Below are 18573 nucleotides of genomic sequence, written 5' to 3'. Positions count from 1 at the left end.
CAATTCTACTGAAATTTCCTGAAGTTCATCACCTGTCTTTACTTATCTATTTCCTGTAAAAACATGTAACACAATGTTGCCCTCAATACAAAAGAAAGCAATGAATAGTGCTGCTGTGTTCAGTGCTCCACGGCCTCTCTTTTGCCCCATCCCACTATTAAAGCATCAGATTTCATGATAGCTTGTGCTTTTCACAGGACCTAATAAGAAGCAACATGCAGCACTACAGAAAAACACAGGTGTATTTTTACGAAAAATGTGAATGTGTGCACACGGCATTGTGCTGGTGAACATGAAGCCAGAGGTTGAATTCCCAGACAGCGGATACGTTCTGAAGGGGGCAAACGGAAAGACATCCTGTTCTATCTAGATTTAAGTGCATGGTAAAAAAAAAATGCACAATTCGTAAAAATTATTCCACAGCACTTCACTGCAGTGTCTCATAGCCCCTGTGTCGCTTCGAAATCAAATTATCATTTTTGCTGACCAAGCTTCATAGCAGTGACAGACACCAAATTTGTATGATACTTGCCGATACAACAATTAACAAAATTTCAATAACTGTCTGTTCATTTATGGCTTTAGGTGACGTGTAATAATTGCAGAATTGAAGTCAGCCAGTAATCAAAGCATCACCTTCTCCTAAAAGCTTTGTGCCTAGCACGAATTTCAAGAAGTACAGACTGAAACTGTGCCACAAATATGCACTACTGTTCCAGTTAACAAATTTTTGTACTGCATTTTTCTGCAGTGAGGAAACATGTTAACTGAAAAAGTAATGCATATTGCTGCAGATTTCGATTACTTATTCCACAAAAAATCTGCAAGGCCCAGAGTTTCTAGCAAAAGGTCATAGACTTGTGCAGTGGCTAACTTCAATTCTATAGTTAGTGTGCTACCTTAAGTCACTGTTAAAAGCTAATTAGTGAAACTATGCTAATTGATAATCATATTTGCAGTTATTGTTACATTAGTGTTATGTAACATTATGTTAACCTGACCCACAGAGCAAGAAACATTTAGGAGTGGAAACTCCGCTGTTTGCGACGACCAGAAAAAGTCACAAGCCCGCGGAGCCGTTATCGTGCTGGCGGCGCCTGGCGGCCTGGAAAGAAATTACCGCCGTTGACAGCGCGCCGTGCGCCGGAGCCGCCTGCCCAAGTGCTGCATTTTTTTTTTCGCTGCGGCTTCTACGACGCGCCACATGGCGCCGCCACTGTATACGGTCCCGTCGGCGCATACAACAATTGTGACCTTATCTGGTTGCCCGCGCTCGCTCGCGCTGACGGGAGTTCCACCTCCTAAATGTCTTACTCCGTGACCTGACCTCAGATGGGATACACACATTTCTAACATTACTGCATTTGCACGATGCAAACTGTTCTTTGTAAAGATGTATAAGGATAGTGCCCGTGCTGCAAAGCTTCTGGTAGGCAGTACATATGTAAGGCCAGTGTTAGAATATGCTAACACAGTTTGGTTCCCTCATTTGCTAACCAATATAACAGAATTGGAGTCAGTACAGTGCAAAGCCACACGATTTGTGCATAAGAAGTGTAAATTAACACACGGACTTGCCCACTAACCTTGTCTCCTTCTGGCATTAAGGCACCATCCACTTGGGTAAAGCATGCATGCCTTTAGTTTTTGAACCAATTGCTGCATAACTGCTACAAAATAGATGTATCTTAAGTATGTCTCATAATGATAGCTGTGCCCAACTTGTCATAAGCATAAATACACCATAATAGAATACTCTCAACAACGACACATTTGGACAATTTTTTCCACTTACAATATGTGAATGAAACCTGTTGAATCCAAGTGTCATGAGCACCAACACACTGTTTGCTTTTGCCGCAAAGTTGGAGAGTACACTTAACCTTTATAGCAGTACCATTGCCATGTGCACTCTCTCATTTGAAGGCTTCTGCTTTTTTAGATTTCTTGCACTTGTCAAAATTCATTCCCTTTTCACAATACTTGGTGGTCAGCCAATTTTTATCAGTTCCCTTTGTGAATGAGGATTGCTTAGGCTGCTGCATTATTTCATTATTTCATTCTTATGCCTTCACTTGTTCACTTCTTTATTTTTCCCCCTTTAGTGACTGACTGCAATCCTGTGCTAGCAGTTGTGCTTCGTTTGTGTGTGTGCACAGCGTGCAAGTTTGTGAAATGTCAAATTTTCATTTATGGTGTTTCTTTGCTTGGAAAGCTCTATTTAAGTGTACATTTGTAACTTACAAGACATTGTAACACTGCAGTATTTCCTACCTCCTATGCTTTCAACTGAGAGTGGTAGTACTGGAAGTAACAAAAATTAATTAAAAGAAATAAATTGCACAACTTCTGATTTCTGCTGCTGCTATGAAGCTTGGTTATTAAAAATTATTGTTTTGTCTCTAATTGTACATATTTAGTAATCCGAGACAGTCATTGCAGAAACATGTGGTACTACTGCTGCATTTCTCTACATACATGTGCAACCCTGTACTCTGTGGAAGCCTCTTGGCTATTGCTCTAATTATTCCTGATAACTTTCTTGTTTAATAAATTGATAATAATAACTGGTACTGTTAAACATTATATTATAGATATGGTAAGTCATGTTTTTACCCTGCAAATATTTAAGCCCAATCTTGTATTTTCTTACGAGACATTGTGTAGAGCATGCGTCTACCCACGTTGCAGATTCTTTGGTGCAGACATAAGATTGTTTTGTGGAACATTGCACTTCAACTGTTTGTACTTCTGACACATTGATACCCAACCCCGTGAGGCTTTGATGCTGAACCAACTGAAATGCAAGGCCCTCGTCCACTTGCTGTACAGACCACATGTACAGCCCACATCTAAGCTGAACAGGCTAGTGTGTTTTTGCAGACAAATATATTTGTGCAGGAAATGCTTGTGCAGTCAAAACTGTGAACGTATTAGTAAGCAGTATTAGTAAGGTATCAGTCGGTCGCTGCTAGCGCTGGGGGGATGAAAGGGGGGCGGAGCTGGTTACGAGGCCAACGACGACGGCGACGCGAAACCCAGGAACGGACGCCAAAGAGCTGCGCTCTAAAAGACGCAGTGAACTCATATTAGGATGTGTTACTGCATAAAGAACTTGGCATAGCCTACTGATCATTCACAGACAAGCCAATGTTATAAATAAGTGGCACCATTCTTTTGTGAAAAGCATGCAAAGAACCCTTATGTCTAAATTCAGCAACCTGTATTCACCAGAAATTTATGAAATATCAGCAGATAGCTCACACATTCAATAAGTTAAAATCTAGTGTGTGTGTTTTCTTTTTTTTAATAATATCAAAAGGTATTTTGCCAATATGCAATCATATTTTTCTAATCATAATGTATTAAAAATAATTTCTATGAGATGAAAAGTAGGTGCAGTGTACACATATTTTTTTCCTGTTCCTTCCAAATTACAATAAAGAGAAAAAGCACTTGAGCAAGGCAAGCACTAACATAGCTTTGAGAGTATTGCTCAATGCACTGCAAGTATAGCATGACAACAGTTGACAGCCCTTCCTTACTGCTGCAAGTAAGCAAGCAAATTTTTGAATGGGATTGCTTAATCTGTGCACCCTACCTACTTATTCAGAAAAGCAGTAGGCAACCCAATTTTCAAGAAATCTTAGACAAAGGTTTGCAGGCCATGTGTGTATCATGCAAACTGCATCACTGCATCACCTGGTTTCCCAGTGCACCTGTTTTTAGAGAGCGTTTGGTGCATTCATTTTGAGCCAACCCTATGCGGCGGCCATGTGACAGCAGTATAAAAACTACTCTCGTCATGCATCGTCATGGTGCATGAAAAGATTTGCAAATTTTATAATATGTCACATGTGTCTGATTAAAGTTTATTGCTCACGCCCACATTAAGCTAAATATATTTGTTATCAAGAACTGAGGACCAGTGAACAAAAAGTCATTCTGCGATCACTCTCAGATGACCACACCTGTGAGTACAAAATGAATAAGACAGGCACAGCCTTGAAACTGAATGCCAGGTTGCCAGTTGTTGGAATTCTGCAACTTGGTCCGCCCTCGTGGTCTGCTAACTTGTGTCCCCTAATAATACACCTCTCTCTTTACCATCCCTGTGGAATAAATATCTCCCAATTTGGTTCTTCTAGTGCTCGAAGAATTCAATTTTTTTTAAATATTTGAAGTCATGATTTCCAAAACATACTACTAGACATTTTTTTTACATTTTGTAAATATCAATTCAACACACACTACTGAGATAATTTTTAAACATTGGGCAGGACGGTTGCTCTTTCAAGTTATTGAATCACAAAGGCAAGTTTTTTTTTTTTTTTTCAAATGAGGACCCATACAAAGATAGATAAGAACAAAGAACAAGACAAAGTATTGAGATAAAGGCAAACAAATTTCTCAAACGATGAGCACTAGCCATATTGGCTTCAAACTTATTACTTCATTATTCAGGCGTAAACAGCAGCAATGCAATACAAGAAAAATTAGGATGCCTAAGAAAGCAAGGACCAGCATGAATATGCAGAATGGACAAAGCCCTGAGTGAGACAGCCATCACAATGAGAAGGCACAGAATGTAGGTACAAAGCAGCAAGCAAAGAAAGTGAAGCAGCACAATGTTATAAAGAAATGCCCAATGCAACATTCGATCACCAATTAATACAAACACAACAGGCAAGGTGTCATACAATGCATTATTGAAACAAAGTCTATATTTGACAGAAGCATAAGCAGGAAAGCTCATACATATATTTACACACAATAATACTTATTAAAGACTGCATAATATACAAAGTCTAAAGTAAGAATGTTATGTGACACAATCAAACTCCTTCCCAACATGGCCCCTTAGCCCTGGTCTGTTGGTTAGAAAACTTTTCCATCATGTCTTCCAGTTTGCTGTGCAAGAAGATTTGTACTTTGCGATGTATTCAACATCATGTTCTTTAGTCCAATGCCAAGGAAAGTCCAAGCAAAGCAATCAAGCTTGAAGTGTGTTAAACTATGTCACTGCCTACATGCTCTGTCACTATCAAGCAGTTAACATCAACTATGAAGGAAATCACATGTTGGAACTATGCAATTCTTTTAAGCAGGCATAGTCACATGACTCAAATGATATGACTCAGTTGCCACTTGCAGCACTGCTTGTGCCACGCAAGTAATGTAATAAAACAACAAATAAGCAATAGAGGCCACTAGAGTAGCCAAGTGCCATACTTTCTAACGATCCATTTCAATTTCCATTCTCCTTGTCCTTTGTCAATGGCTCTCACATGGCTCAAAAGCTGCCATACCACCATTATCACTGACATCAGTCACTCAGCGCAAACACATGACAATAAAAAAAAAGAAGAATGGAAAATGAAATGGAGTATTACAAAATAGAGGCTTTAGTGTAGCAAAAGAGAAAACCACTCTAATGTTTTGTACACCCAGCCTACATTGTGGCTGGTAGTACCAGCAGTAACAGTGCTTTAGCAGTCACGACTTCAGTGCATTTCTAAGGAGCCATTTGGTTAAAAAAGATGGCTGCCTTTATCACATGAAGTTGGGGCAAATGTGGCTCCACTTTTTAAACAATCGCAACTACCTAGATAATGTTCTCAGGAATCTTTCTTAACATATGCCCAAAAGGTACTGAACTACATAAAAAAAATGGTTGAGAAAGTGAGAAAGACTTAACATGTCCCTAGGATAGTCGCATACAGGTGGGCTTCTGATATAACAGTGTATATTTTCAGCAAATAGTGGTAGATGTTTATCTATGTTAATCGACATTTCTAATATCAGTTAGATTCAGCGTGATGCCAAATGAAAATGTTAAAAAGTTCCTATTATCAGTCAAACAGGAAAACCTAGGGAAGGCCATGATCAGATCATGGCCTTCCCCAAGTTTTTCAGATCAGGATCAGGCCTTCCAAGCACACTTCTGACTGTACTTGCTTGATATGGAATTTTTATTTTACACATAAAATGACACACAAAGGGAAGTGACAAAGGTGAGCTGTCAACTAGTCTTTGGCTGAAAAAGTGACAAAAGTGTATAAACAAAAGCAAGAATGCACATACTGTTTGTGTATCACAGCGGTAAGAAATGCTTCCGTGTGTAAAGAGATCATTGCTCTGTAAAGGGTGCATTCTTACTTGTGTTATACAGCAGAAGCCTTATATCACTTCTTGCCAGTTACAGGGCATGCTATTCTATATTAAACTTGTAAACTTGAAGTATTTCAGCATAATCCACTAGACTAGTGTATTTTCATGGCATCTAAGGTGGCTATGGCACATACAACAGCATGGACAGTGGGCTTTGGCAAGCTACAAAAAGCTAAAGGATTGAAAAAGGTTCCTGCAAATTCCGGTGCATTCAGGACAAGCAGGAAAATGCATGACAATGTCCTGCAAATATTATTTTCTTTAATTCTGCACATAAAAAGTCCACAAAATTTTGCACCTTATTAAAATTGCCTTCGGTAGACTAAAGTATACCTGTTCGTTACAGCTGTATGTGGCAATAATTCACAATAGAATGCACTCCTTAATTCCTTATTTCTGTCATGGAAAGCAAGGTGTCATGTGAAGTTTTTGGTTTTGGTCAATTTGGCACTTCCTTTTATTGACAAATGTATTTTAGAAGCCACCTTTCGTTTAAAACCGGAAAGTCAGAAGCCTACGTACAAGCAACCAGCAAATCACATTTTGCTGTGACACACAAAGGGAAATTATCAGCACAAGCTTTTAGAACAATAATAAATTTATTAGAATAGCCACGGCACAATGCTTGATGCATAACAATCAAAGGAAGAAGTATCCAGTACCCAGAAGCTTAAATGCAAAAGGATCACAGCAGGAAAGGCAGCTGAAGCAAGCATGACGAAGCAAAAGTCAAAACATGCACAATTTCTTATAGAACAAGCATACCTTGTTCAAACTCTTGGCTGTAGCGCTTGCTTTCACGGCGTGCCAATTCAAGCTTCTCGACCACCGGCTCTTCAACTTGATCAGATGCGTCCACTGCTGAAGTGTCAGGATGTAAATGATGCATCAGTGGCAGTATGTACAGCTGCCTGAAACTTTTGTCCACCGTCGTTTTCATCCACTATTATCACCTGACTCACAGTGTGGCAGATGTGCAGGTATGTATCAGTGTACAAAACTTAATACTCCATGGGTACCACACGTTATGCAGGAGAAGAAAGAAGCTTTTTTTGAAAAACTGAAGCCGTACATACACAGGTCCCGTGCCACAATGTCCCAAAGAATGGCCAAGCAATTTAAATTATTTGGCAGACAATATATAATTTGAGCAGCCAAACATACATTCACAGCACATTTCAAAATACAGACAATGTTGAAGGATGTATGTGTAATAAAAATTATATCTGCCCACTATATACCCAACACAGCATGCACAATATTCACCCAACATATATACTGATGCACATACGAGTGGATGATTCTACCTTTGCAATAAAAAAAAATTATCTCTCTGTTTTGCATTTTAAAGCGAAGCTTTCTTTGCCTTTTGCCGTTACTTTGTAGGTGCTCTCTTGTCAACTTGGGGCACTGGGTATGTGCCACTGGGTACATGCCCCTTCTTGGCCAATGCCCCAGAATAAGTATGTGTCACTTGGTATGGGCCCGAATAGACAACAAAGAAGTCGGCAACAGAAAATTGAAGTCAGCTATGAAAAGTGAAGAAGTCGGCTACAAAGGCAGATAAGTGTGGGGAAATAAGTGAAGTGAACAAAATTCAACTAGAACAGGCATTGAGCGAAAAGAGTTGAGCTACAGAGAAGTGAAGAAGTGCAGAGAAATAGGTGAACAAAAGGGGACCAGAGAGTGCACTGAGCAAGGATCGTTGAGCTACAGAGAAGTGAAAAATTCAACAGATAATTAAATAAGTCAGCTACACAGTGGGGGGGTGCGAGACTCTCACGCGTCCCCTGATATGTTGTTTTCCTGCATAGCTCCCGCCTCCTGTAATCTGGCTTCGCCATGTGGCTTTACGGCAGCAGTCACTATGCTTGCAGGGTAGTACAAGATGGCACGAGTGTTGCTCTGCTAACGCCACCTAATGGTGGGGCTACTTGGGCGCAAAAAGGAAAAGGCTCTTCCTCTTTGGCTGCGGGTCGGCAAGAGGCGTGGACGTTCCACATGTGTGCCGATCCATGCTTCTGTGAGACCGTCTCGCGAGGCCTATACCGGAATGGACGAATATGACCATTTGAACCTGCCACTGTTCGTGTGACCGTACGTGCCAACGACCAGGCATTGGGGTCCAGCATGGGGCAAACATATTCGCTCGCTATCCGGTTGCGGGGAGTCGGACTCCCGCGATTGGTCGCGCGCCCATCAGCATGTTTTGTGGATAGCAACTCGGCTAGCAGGCATTGGTCTATGAAAGGTGCAATAAATGACCTTGTGATTGTTTGCACTACTGTGTTGTCATTCCTTTGTCCCAAGAGCACGGGTGAGAACCCCACATCTGGCTGCCCAACATGGACCTCTTGGGGCATCGGACGATAGCTTTGACCTTCGTTTGAGACCTTTGTTATAACCAAAGCCTAGGGCTAGCGTGAATTTTGATCGCTAGTGTCAACGGCATGCTTACTGAGCGAGACAACAGTTGCTGTACTGTGTTTGAACTTTCCAAAATGCTAATCCTCTTCGCAAGTGTTTATTTTTTTAATGACATTCGTCGGTATGAGAGCCACGTGGTCTGCATCCTGGGAGAGAAAGGCTCAGCGCCCGCGGAGCATTGGCAAGCCTGAAGCGAGTGAGTACGGAAGTTTTGTGGGTGGTCCGAATTTCTTATGTAAATAGCTTCTTCTATCTCTGACTCTGGTGAAGTCGCGGCTCTGGCAACCGGGCGGCCGAGGGCCACGGGTGCCGCTACGGGCTGACTGGTATTGCAGCCTGGCACTGGGCGCTCTGACACCGTTTGGGACGGTGGACGCCGTCAACTTAGATGCTGTGTGCACTGAGCGTGGTAGGATTACCTCACAGAGCTGATGTCTCCTCGCGGCTGCCTGTTTTGCACCCATTTTGGGTGTTGTTTTTTGTATGCCGGTTGTTGTCAGGGTAGTGATGCCTTAGGCCTAAGGCTTTACGAAGCTGCCTGTCGCACATGGAGGGACACAACCTGGTGGACCGTGGCGTTGAGGTGTTGCACTTTGCTTCCCTCATTCTAGTTAGCCTCGCACGAATTGAAATTACTCGTTCGAATCAAGAAAGCAAGCTTTGTTCCCGTGAACTTAGCATCTGAGTAGCCGCCTGATCTTTTGCTACCCGAATGAACATCGTACCACGTGGGCGATGAGCATGCAGATTTCCTCTCCCTTAGACTACTTTAGTGTTTGCCAAGTGCGTTGAGTGTACGCAGCGTGAGTGGAGTCACCCCTGGTTTGCTGTCACCTGCACATCATCTGCGCTGCTTCCCCCAACTACGATCGAGCCACCCCAGGCAATGGAGATCCTGTGGCCAGTTCGGCGCAGCAACTTTGGCGGTGCCTGTATCCAGCTTGCAAACCTCGGAGTAGAGGAAAAGAGCCGGCGGTCATCAACAGATACTGCGGCTCTTTGCAGCAGGGCACATCATCGCGAGCGATGCTTGCTCGTACCGACTACTGCGTCGCTGTTTCCGGAGTCCTGGCCTGGAATCGTGCCGAGTCTGCAGAGCTGCTGCTGTGACCAGCGGATGCCAGCGGTGTACCCCAAGGACAATGTCGGCTCGCATGTTATGGACAGCGTGTAGAGATTTCCTCAGTGCGGCCACTGTTGCATGCACTACCTTGTTTGCAAAGCACGCTTTGATGTTAGACCGTGTGACATGTTTCGCCGGAATATGTAGTGATATAAGGTTGGGGGTATGTGGGGATGCGCAACTCTCACGCGTCCCCTGATATGTTGTTTTCCTGCGTAGCTCCCGTCTCCTGCAATCCGGCTTTGCCGCGTGGCTTTACGGCAGCAGCCACTATGCTTGCAGGGTAGTACGAGATGGCGCGAGTGTTGCTCTGCTAACGCCACCCAACGGTGGGGCTACTTGGGCACAAAAAGGAAAAGGCTCTTCCTCTTTGGCTGCGGGTCGGCAAGAGGCGTGGATGTTCTGCATGTGTGCCGATCCATGCTTCTGTGAGACCGTCTCGCGAGGCCTATACCGGAATGGGCGAATATGACCATTTGAATGTGCCACCGTTCGTGTGACCGTATGTGCCAACGACCAGGCGTTGGTGTCCAGCATGGGGCAAACATATTCGCTCGCTATCCGGTTATGGGGAGTTGGACTTCCATGATTGGTTGCGCACCCATCAGCATGTTTTGTGGATAGCAACTCGGCTAGCAGGCATTGGTCTATGAAAGGTGCAATAAATGACCTTGTGATTGTTTGCACTACTGTGTTGTCATTCCTTTGTCCCAAGAGCACGAGTGAGAACCCCCCAACAGAAGTGCATAAAATTTAATTTCATTTGCAGCATTTTGTACAAACATTTCTATTATTAGCATTATATTTACATAACATTCACTTTAACACTGGTGCAAAACTTCAAAGAAAGCTTCACTTAACACACAAGCACACATCACTTAACACTGATCCTCACATAAGTGTAGCATCTGCAAAATTTTTGTTGTAGTTACCTGAACAAAGCTGATAATCAGACTACATATCTGCTGCCATAACTATTAAAACACACAATGGGGAGACACCTAACCTGGAATATCTATAAATATGAAGTATGATGTTGCACGCTCCAGTAACAGATAATGTGAAAGTATAATACCATATTTACAAGATTGTAACATATACTTTTTCTACGAAGCTTAGTGCTCAAACTATCACATATTATGAAAGGCCTTCGCAAAAGCTATTTCAACGTGGAAGTGTCTCGCACACAATGGCGGCATATTAAGTGCCTTTTGTATAGCACACAAGAGTGCTTAGTTTGGGTTAATTGGTATACTGTCTTCGCAACAGATTGCATAAACCCTCTCTGATGATAACTGATAACTGGGCTCAGTGGTTTGATCAGGCACATTCACGTGAAATTCCAATTACCATAAAATTCCAAGCAAGTACCCCTATCCATGCAAGTGCCCCCCTTCCACTTTTGCAGTGATTTCAATTTGGCGACAACTACCAAGCAAGAGCCCCCTTCCTTTCTTCACCCTCTTTACCACTTTAGGCTCCTTTTTTACTGTAATCTTTTCATTAAATTTCACAAAATGGTGAAACTTCGTTAGGAAGAGAAATTTAATGTTTAGCTGGCACTTCTGTTGTGGCCCAGTAGTGGCCCCATCATTGCCAGGTATCTTTTTGCATAACTTTTGTCAGTTGCCATTTTCTTCAATGCATCAGCTGCGAGAGGTGCTGGTTGTTGGTTGCTGATGTTGATTTGGTGCGCAGTGCTTTGTTGTTACCGGCGCGTACGCAACGTGACAGCTAGGCAGCATGCATTCCCATACAATGAAAAAAAAAAAGAGAAGCCGCTGAGGTTGTGGAGTGGCATTGGCGGACGAAGAGAATTGCACACTGCTATTTTTGCTGTACAGCCAGAATATCCTGGCCCCGTCAGGCTGAGTGCACAGACCTAATTTTATGGTTGATCTCAGAGGAGTCATTTGAGGAATTTGAGAGCGGTGATGCAGAAAAAAGGCAGTAAATGCATGTTAGATAAATTTTTTTACTCAAAGAAAGGTGGTGTTGTTTTCAGCTTTTTTTTTTTTTTTTTCCATGATTGTTCTGCCACCTACTGGTGTAGCCAGTTTACGTGCTAATATGCAGTATTCCCAGCCCACTACCGCCTCCTCCTCCTCCCATCAAACAACCTAACTTGAATTTTGTCCGTAAATGAGCAAAGGCACTCACTCAGCTATTTTTGGATTATATTTGCACTATAGGGGGCGCTTGCTCCGAATTTTACAGTAATGCACTTGATGCCGATGCAGGGCACAAATACACTTCATGATAAAGTGAAAGCAGACTGCATTAGACTGCACCAGCACCGGGACTTGCCCACTTTTCTCACTACTTTTCTCTTAGCAGCTAATGCTACGTAGGACTGTGCGATGGTGTACCAACTTCACGTTCGCCGGTGTACAAATTAAAAAAAAAAAGCTAAGGATACGTAGGACTGTGCGACTGTGTACCGACTTCACGTTTGCCGGTGTACAAATTAAAAAAAAAAGTACATGTCAGATTTGCACAAATATGGTAATATATGGACCACCAGCAACATACTAATGCAACGTTTTTCTCTGTACACTATAGTTGAACCCCATTGATACGTTTTTAAAGAAACCGTGGGAAAAAACCTTACCAGTAGGGAAAACGTAACCGCGAGGAAGGGCGAAAATCGCCACAGCACAACGGCGGAAAAAGTCAGAGCGGCTGCCAGTGCAGTTATTAGATGTCTCTGTGCTTGTAGCGTGACCAGGAACCGCACATGCACGCATGTATAATTAAGGGGCACATACAGTGTTTACGTGACAGTGGGCCCTACCACAGTATTTTGTGTATGCTTTACCGCTTAACACAGTTTTACTGCACTGAAGCTGACTAAAGAGAACTGGCAATTATGAAATGCAAATAAGACTCTTGCAAGCCCCAAAGTAAATGTAGCCTTGTATTTGGCAGAAGTGGCCCAGTGTGCATGGTTCCCGGTAGGTTTTAGTCAATGCACACTTGTTTAAATGCTTTGCCAACTGCTCTGTGCATGCTTCTTCCCAACGTTTGTGCAACACCTGGCTTGTGCAAATTTGTTCATTTATTGCAAACTTCAGTCGCTTGTTACAACAAATTGGTAGCTTGTTGCCATGGGGCATGGAGGAAGAAAAGCATAGGAGAGGCCCGGCTCATCCACATTGTTAGGAATGGCCAGACGGGGTGGCAACGTGACAGCTATTTCAGCCCGCTGCACGTGTCCAATCCAACCAGACGGGACGCACTTCAGAGAACTGCGGATAACCGGCAGCCATGTGGCACGGGGTCAGCTTAGGAATGTGCTACCCGGTGTGCCACCCGGGACGGAGCAGAGTTCTACGAAGCCCCTCTGACGTCGGCTCCGGACCTTTACACCTGTGTGTGTGTGCGGCACTGAAACCTGTGCAACATGTGTATGTGAGCCCGCCTCCTCCCAAAAGGGCGGGTCATCTTCAATGACGTCGAACTATGACGTCGAGCGGAGAGGATATAAGCAGTGATTGTCGGCTGCTAGTGCGTGCTCGTCGTCGGGAGCTGAGTGCTCGTTGTCATGCTCGAAAGGTACTCGTGAGCTGTGTGCTCGTAAGCTGTTTGCTGTATGTTAGTCTTGCGGGCTCCATGTGGGAGTCACGCTAGATTGTCGATGTATGTCTTGTCTAAGATGTAAGTAATGTAAATAAATCCTGTTCACCAAGTTCCTCTCTACGAGCTTCAACTCCTTCAATTGGTGGCAGCGGCGAGGTCGTCCGACGACTCCTACCTCTGGTTGACAGCGGTAGGATCGTCCGACGAATCTAATAACATCAGTTGAAGCGAGTGTAGCAGAAGTCACTTTTTTTTTTTTTTTTTTTTTTTTTTTTTTTTTGCAAAGGAGCACTGGGACTGATGTGCCAAACATCAACAGTGCCATAGCTACCGTGCTCCTGAGGCTCTCACTGCTGCTCTTCGCTTCTGAAAAGTGAAATAAGATTTTTCGGCGTATGCCTTTCTCGCAACACATTCTGTTCGCGAGCCAAGCTGACTTGGAATGTGGCGTGTAAGTTTGCAAGTTCTATTTTGGGTCTGTGTGTGTGAGTGTCAGCCAGCAAAAGTGACACTCAAGCAATAACAGCATGGGTCTTTGTCGTCTTCAACATGCCATGGAAATGCACAGGAGCATGTCTGCTTCACTGATACTGCAACAGAAGTTTCATAGCCTTGCTTTTGAGATGCGTCATCAGCACACACTTCCGGCAGCTCATAGCAATGCAAGTTCAAAGCCTGCGCCTATCTGCTCCAGCGGGCTGATTGGAAGCAAAAGGGCAATGGCACACCAACATAGCTGCACTTCCAGCTTCAAAAATGTGACGTCAGGGCCTCTCCCATTTTGTTTCTCTTCTCTACGCTATGGGGGAAGGAAAAAGGAGAGAGCATTACGTCACACAGCCAGCCTTGGCAAGCGAGCGCACCGCGACGGCTGTCCCCTTGCTCATGTTGGCCTAACATGAGACCTCCTGCATCAGGATCACGGAGCACAAATCGAGATTTGCTGACATGGAGGAACATTTTCCTTCCTCCATGCGAATGGGTACCGATAAAAATCAACCAGGAGTACTGAAACCTGCTGTGCACTCTGATGTATCCTCCATGCGTTCACATTTTCAACACTTGTGGAGACGATACCCTTGGCTTCAATCGTGCTGTGCGAAGCTCCCTCCTAACTTTTTTCTTCCTCCATGCTTATTGCAAGGAATTGGTAGCTTGTTGCAACGGATTAGTCACTTGTTGCCATGGATGAAATAAAAAGTTAGGAGACAGCATTACATCACGCAGCCAGCCTTGGCAAGCGAACGCTCCCTGAAGCCCACACATTTGCTCAGTGGTGGCCTAACATGTGGCCTCTTGCGTTGAGATCACGAAGCAAGAATCGAGATTTGCTGAGAAGTTTGGTTCCCAGTAGCTATGCCAGCAGTTTTTATTCGGTGTGCACTTGTTCGGCTGCCCTGCTGTGGCTCTGCCTGTAGAGCGGGAACACTAGAACCAACCATGCACTGTGATGTGTGACCAAGTGTTGGACCACCAGGTTTGGCTTCAATTAGAGATAGGTCACTCAGGATCGAGCAGAATCTTTTGAGCCACTCTTTTTAAAGAAAGAGTGAGCCGTTGTTCAGTAAAGGTGAGCGGCAGTTCTTTTGGAGGCAGGAAACCAGTTCACTCTCATTCAGTGAGCCACTCATTCAGTGATCCATGCCAAACCATTCCATCAGAGACGGGTTTTCTGCTAGGTGAGACTTCCGAACCTTCTATTAGTGGTGCGACAAAGCAACTGCCCTCCTGCCCTTCCTTGCAAGAGTCGTAACCACTCTCTCACCTTCGGCTGTCTTTTGAGCTGTTATGTTGGAGAAAGGAGGCCGGTTCCCTCGTTCAGTGAGCCGTGCTGAATCGTTCCGTCAGAGCTGGGTCTTCTGCTGGTTTTTGTGGTTTCGTTTTCTTGCCGGCGAGTGTTGGCCAGTGTGGTGGGCAGACTCGTGCTACTCTTACTCGCTCACTGTATGCGGTGTGCACGGCAGTTCCTTTAGTTTTGTGTGCGTCCTACAGTGTGGCACCCGATACAACTGAAGGGAGCAGTAAAGAAGCCTTAATTGGCAAAGGATGGCGCCATTCATTGCCTGCTGCTGTTCGAACGATGTCTCCCAACTGTCCCCGATTGCACAATGTGCGCTGGTGCAACAACACTTCAAAGACGAAGTATTCTGTGACTTTAAAGACAACAGGTAAACGTACAGTTTACGTCCTGCTCTTCCTTTGTGCTAATTAGTGTAGTCATGAAAATGTCGCCCATGTCATCCATTTCTGTGCATTTTCTGAGCCTGTATCATTAGCACGTCAATAAAACAAGGCCAATGATCTGTTGTGTTGTAATATGACTTTTTTTTTTTCAGCGCATGATGCCATGATTGCCAGCATGCACTCAAGAAAAAAAAAATATGAAAGGTATGCGCGGCAGGAGGGAGCCAGCATAAAAAAGGAAAGAAAACGAGACAAGGGGGGCGGACGCGCCGTGCGACATAGCAGAGGTTACAGATTTAAGTGACCCAGTGAGCTGTTCAAATGAGCCAGTTCATTTCAGTAAGCTGAGCCATTCTGAGCCGCTCACTGAAGCAAGCCGTTTTGCCCTTCTCTAGCTTCAATTGCGTTGTGCAATGCTCCCTCCTAAATTTTTCTTCCTTCACACTTCTTGCAGCGAATTAGCAGTTTGTTGCAACAAATTGGTAGCTTGTTGCAACGAATCAGTAGCTTGTTGCTATGAATTGGTTACTTGTTGCAATGAATTGGTCACTTGTTGCAATCAATTGGTAGCTTGTTGCAATATGCGAGAGCCAATTTCTCCCTGTGCTGTTATATTTACGTGGCGGCAACTCTCAAATGCAACGTATGAAGCGGAAACATTATAGAATGGCGTTGTATAAAATGGGAATATAATACATAGGATTCAATGGCATTTAGGTAGTGACCACAAAAACACGACATACCAGCCGGGAAAATGCAACAGCAAGGAATGTATCAATGGGGTTCCACTATTAGCATCCTACATGTGACAAAGTACTACATACATGTTGCAAGATGAATAATTTAATGCCAAACGGGTACAGATTTCAGGATGAGTCTGTCCAAGTCAAAGATATTTCAGGTTATAACGTAAATTATAATATAATTATAATATAATCTAAATCTAAATGTAATCTAATCTAAATATAAATTATAATAATTATAATATATTCTGCAAAAGGAGTCAGTGCAGAATAAGAAAAATATTAGAGTCTATGAACTAAAAAGCATATCTCATTAATTTTCATACAATGTCATTTCACAAGCAACAATATTTTTGCTTTAGATAGAGATGAAATTTTTACTCTGCAATGAAACGTAATATGCACTGTGACATTTTGTCACAGAATATATACAGCACAGACTACTTCTTAATTATAGTGAACATGTAAGAACTTCCAATCATTATGAGCAGCATCATTATAGTGGACTGCAGTGCACCTATTTTTCAGAGTGATGCAGCAATGGTAAACATAATGATGGCAGCATATAAGAACTTAACAGCAATGCTTACATGGACATTACAGCAGCAGCACAAGATACTTTTCTAGGTTATTTGATCTTGGATTGAGAAATTCTGCCTTTACAAAAAGAGAAAAGAAAAAGTAGTCAAGATATCTTATACGCAAAAAAATGTCTCCAAGGCAAGCAAAAATGCCATGATAATGGTGCTCCACAAGGGACTGACCGTACGTTTTGAAACATATTGATGCTCTGAATAGCACATGCAGAACAAGTCTATAAAATTTCCTTGAGGTGCTCTCAATCAGGTACCTTTCGAGTAAAAGAAAGTAGGCTGAAACTTGCAATTCAAACACGCTTGTCGCTATGTGGTTCATGTAAGCATAGCCAGTACAGGTTACATTGCAAATAAACAGCATGTTTCACCAAGCTTTGATTCCTTGCAACCCTAAGCCACAAGTTACACTTATATACACATGAAGTGAGAGACATGGCAATTACAAGTGAACACTACAGGCTTAGATATACAGATGAATGCCCACTTGGAGATGCACATGGTCATAATCACAAGAAAAAAATAAACTTTCATTGTGTTTGCAATGTTGTCTTGTTGCCCTTGCAGTGTCTTCAAACCAGCGGCCATATATTATTGGCACCAAAATTTTTCTAGATTCCAGACAACCCCCTAAGAAGCTGACATTCACTCCACCTAGGCACACAGGCTAGAGTAGGCAATTCTTTGTGCAACCTGAACAATGTGCCACACATCTCATATTACCAGGCTGCTTGCCCAGCCTGCACAAAAATTTGAGTTTTGCAGCTCTTGGCATCCCATAAACTGTTTTCAATTGTAGCCCAAAGGCACAGACAGTATTGAAAGGTTTCATTTAGCATCTGTGTATCAGTATAAAGCCTATTTATTGTTTACAATGAAGTTCCACAAGCTAGACACTGTCTCATAAAGCATAAGTAACCTGATGTGCCACTTTACAAGCTATTAATGGATAACAAGACTGCAAGGCAGGCCTAGTTGGCTGAAGTTCAGCTTCAGAAAATTAGAACAAAAGACCGGGCACAAAGACAGCCTTGTCCAGAAATCAGTCACGCAATTTCTTCAAAGTTCTTTGTGTACTGTATTATTGTGCATTTAATATATCCCCAAGCTATTATGAGTAATATGACTTCTCTAGCAGCCCAAATTCCATAGCATCAAGTTCCTTAAATTTGTGTGACCTCATGTAGTAGTCATAACCACTACTTTGAACACTGGAGTCTGAATGATTGTATTTTAAAATTTTACCCTTTTATAAACTGCAGTTCTAACTTTAGACATTAGAAGTGTCAGCGACATAGGAAGCAAGCAATGAATCCAGCATAGTGGTACCAAACCACAGCCACGGTTGCATCCTGGTATACCTTTTACTTGCTACTGTCATCCTTTTCATCCTGTACAAGTATATACAGTAGTTTGATTTTGTGGAAACATACACACCAACTTTCCTGAAGAAATTTTAGCTTACAGCTGCAAGTAAGTACACCTTCAAATGTGGTGTGCAAGGAGGTGATTTTTGCAAGCCCGTCAATCTTGCAAACATTAATTTACCAGGTGATTTTTTGGGGGAACAGATTCATTAAAAATCGCCTTTGGCAGACAGCACAATTTTATCATATCAGCTGGATTACCCGATGAGGTGGGCATTACTTGCACTACGAATCACAACATGACGTTAGCTAGTAAACAAGATTCCCCAATTAACTTTGTAATTATGCATTTTAGGTCATATACATCCCAATTTTGCAATAGAAGT

The 18573-nt window shown here is 43.0% G+C and overlaps 1 protein-coding gene across 1 annotated transcript in view; it reads right to left on the bottom strand.

Moving 5' to 3' along the window:
• The window catches only part of LOC142588471 (uncharacterized), a 334812-nt gene that overhangs the window by 79177 nt on the left and 237062 nt on the right, over positions 1-18573 (bottom strand). The window contains exon 37 of the mRNA XM_075700246.1: positions 6937-7032. Within this exon, the coding sequence (XP_075556361.1) occupies positions 6937-7032 (96 nt within the window). The remainder of the gene's footprint in view (positions 1-6936; positions 7033-18573) is intronic.

This window comes from Dermacentor variabilis, chromosome 1 (genome assembly GCF_050947875.1).
Source record: "Dermacentor variabilis isolate Ectoservices chromosome 1, ASM5094787v1, whole genome shotgun sequence".
In the NCBI taxonomy this organism is placed as follows: Eukaryota; Metazoa; Arthropoda; class Arachnida; order Ixodida; family Ixodidae; genus Dermacentor; species Dermacentor variabilis.
The sequence above is the reverse complement of the archived record's forward strand: the minus strand, read 5'-3'. Positions and strand labels throughout refer to the sequence as shown.